This window comes from Amphimedon queenslandica, unplaced genomic scaffold, assembly GCF_000090795.2.
Source record: "Amphimedon queenslandica unplaced genomic scaffold, v1.1 AMPQUscaffold_5002_Cont23023, whole genome shotgun sequence".
NCBI lineage: Eukaryota > Metazoa > Porifera > Demospongiae > Haplosclerida > Niphatidae > Amphimedon > Amphimedon queenslandica.
Genome location: NW_003554690.1, coordinates 1 through 1,612, shown reverse-complemented (window position 1 = coordinate 1,612; position 1,612 = coordinate 1). Strand labels below are relative to the sequence as shown.

General features: G+C 35.4%; 1 protein-coding gene and 1 long non-coding RNA gene across 2 annotated transcripts; one reads left to right on the top strand and one right to left on the bottom strand.

The window, feature by feature from the left end:
- Positions 1-3: 3 nt before the first annotated feature.
- LOC109592491 (uncharacterized) lies at positions 4-234 on the bottom strand. Its single transcript, XR_002190381.1, has 2 exons — positions 156-234; positions 4-115 (listed from the first exon to the last, which is right to left on the bottom strand). It is a non-coding gene; the product is annotated as an uncharacterized LOC109592491 (long non-coding RNA).
- Positions 235-762: 528 nt separating this feature from the next.
- LOC109592490 (uncharacterized) lies at positions 763-1,562 on the top strand (the record flags this gene model as incomplete). Its single annotated transcript, XM_020007928.1, has 4 exons — positions 763-805; positions 853-1,119; positions 1,166-1,441; positions 1,485-1,562. Coding segments are annotated over exons 1-4 (664 nt in total), but the record flags the coding sequence as incomplete, so codon positions are not given.
- Between the last annotated feature and the right edge of the window lie 50 nt (positions 1,563-1,612).

The following is a 1,612-nucleotide window of genomic DNA, read 5'->3' as shown; positions in this document are numbered from 1 at the left end:
TTGTATCAATACTGACTCTCCAGCATCAGCTGTTGGTGGGTAATCAGGTTCCGCCTGTACAGTAACATTAGCATAGGCCACACCTACTGCTCCATCACCATCAGTCACTCTCAACCTATTAAATATTAATTAATTTAATTAATTTATTTATTTACTTGAAAACGTATTTTCCAACATTGAGATGTTCCAGTGTTAGTAAAGGTTGGGTCCAATAATCTCGGTTCCCTGAGACCCGCTGTAGGGGGCTACTGATTAAATCCCACTGGTAAAATAGAGTCTCTCCTTTAGGTCCATCATCACTTGTTTCTATGGCAATACCATGACAACAGACCACACCTATTAGTACTTACTTGAGGCATCTAGTATTAGTCTATCGGAAGGTTTAATAGTGATGTTAGTACTGGGGGATATGATAACAATAGGAGCCTTGTTGACATGGGGTTCTAAATAGAATGCTGTTATTATTATTGTTGTTACTTACATCCTACCTGGTCTAACTGTAATGTTAACAAAATCTCCTCTGTATAATTTCCTTCATCATCATAAACTAATACTTCAAGACCGTATTTACCAGCAACCAACTGTAGAATAAAATTTAGCATACCATGAATTTTTCATGTACGTGTATCAGTGATATGTCAACTATCACAATGTGTCATTATTATAGGCTAGAGGCGTCTGAATGTCATCCCACTGGGGCAGCTACTGCTATTAATACCTTATTAGGTAATAGTATATGTTTAAAGGTGACCCTGCAGCAAAATGGCATCAAGCAAGCAAGCAAGAATGTTCCCTATTATTTTAGGTGAGTTTATCTTTATTTCTTTTAGTATGTGTTTACTTTATCATTAGATATTAGCAAATTAAATGAGATTATAGAGATTTTGAAGCAATACAACTTTTCTGAAGCTAAATGGTTTGAGTTTGGGTTAAAACTTGGTCTAATTCATCCTACACTGGAAGCTATTGATGCTAATCATAGAGGAAATACTTCACATTGTCTGATGGAGTGTTTATCCAAGTGGCTGAGTAAAGCACATCACCCTACTTGGCAGACATTGGCTAGTGCTCTTAGAAAATTGGAAGCAAAAGCAGTGGCTGAAAATATTGAGAAAACAAGTAAAGTCAATTATTCTAATTAAAAGACTCAAATTTATCTCTAAAGTGGTTGATCCTGCTAGCCAGCTACTACAGCATTACAGTAGTAGAATATCTGGAGCAACACTCTCTGAAGAATCAGTTCATCTGTTACATACAGAAGGACTGATATCTGAAGAGACATTGAGGGAAGTGAAGAGTTGTGGATACACACTAACAGATGATGCAATGAGAGAAATATACACAGCAGTAGCTTATGATCATAACAAATTGAAATCATTTGCTAGCATATTAAAATCAACAGGCACTGTTAGTATAGCCAATGACTTAATGAGAGACTGTGGTGAGAAACAATAATGTTTAATGAAATTTATGCTTCTTTTCAGAGGACATCTTTGAGGCAGAAAATTCCACTAGTGGTTTTGGAGCACACAATGAATCAAGTATTGTTGCACCAATAATAGGTAATTATCAAAAAATAATTAACAAGCAAAAAATAATTGTATGTTTATAG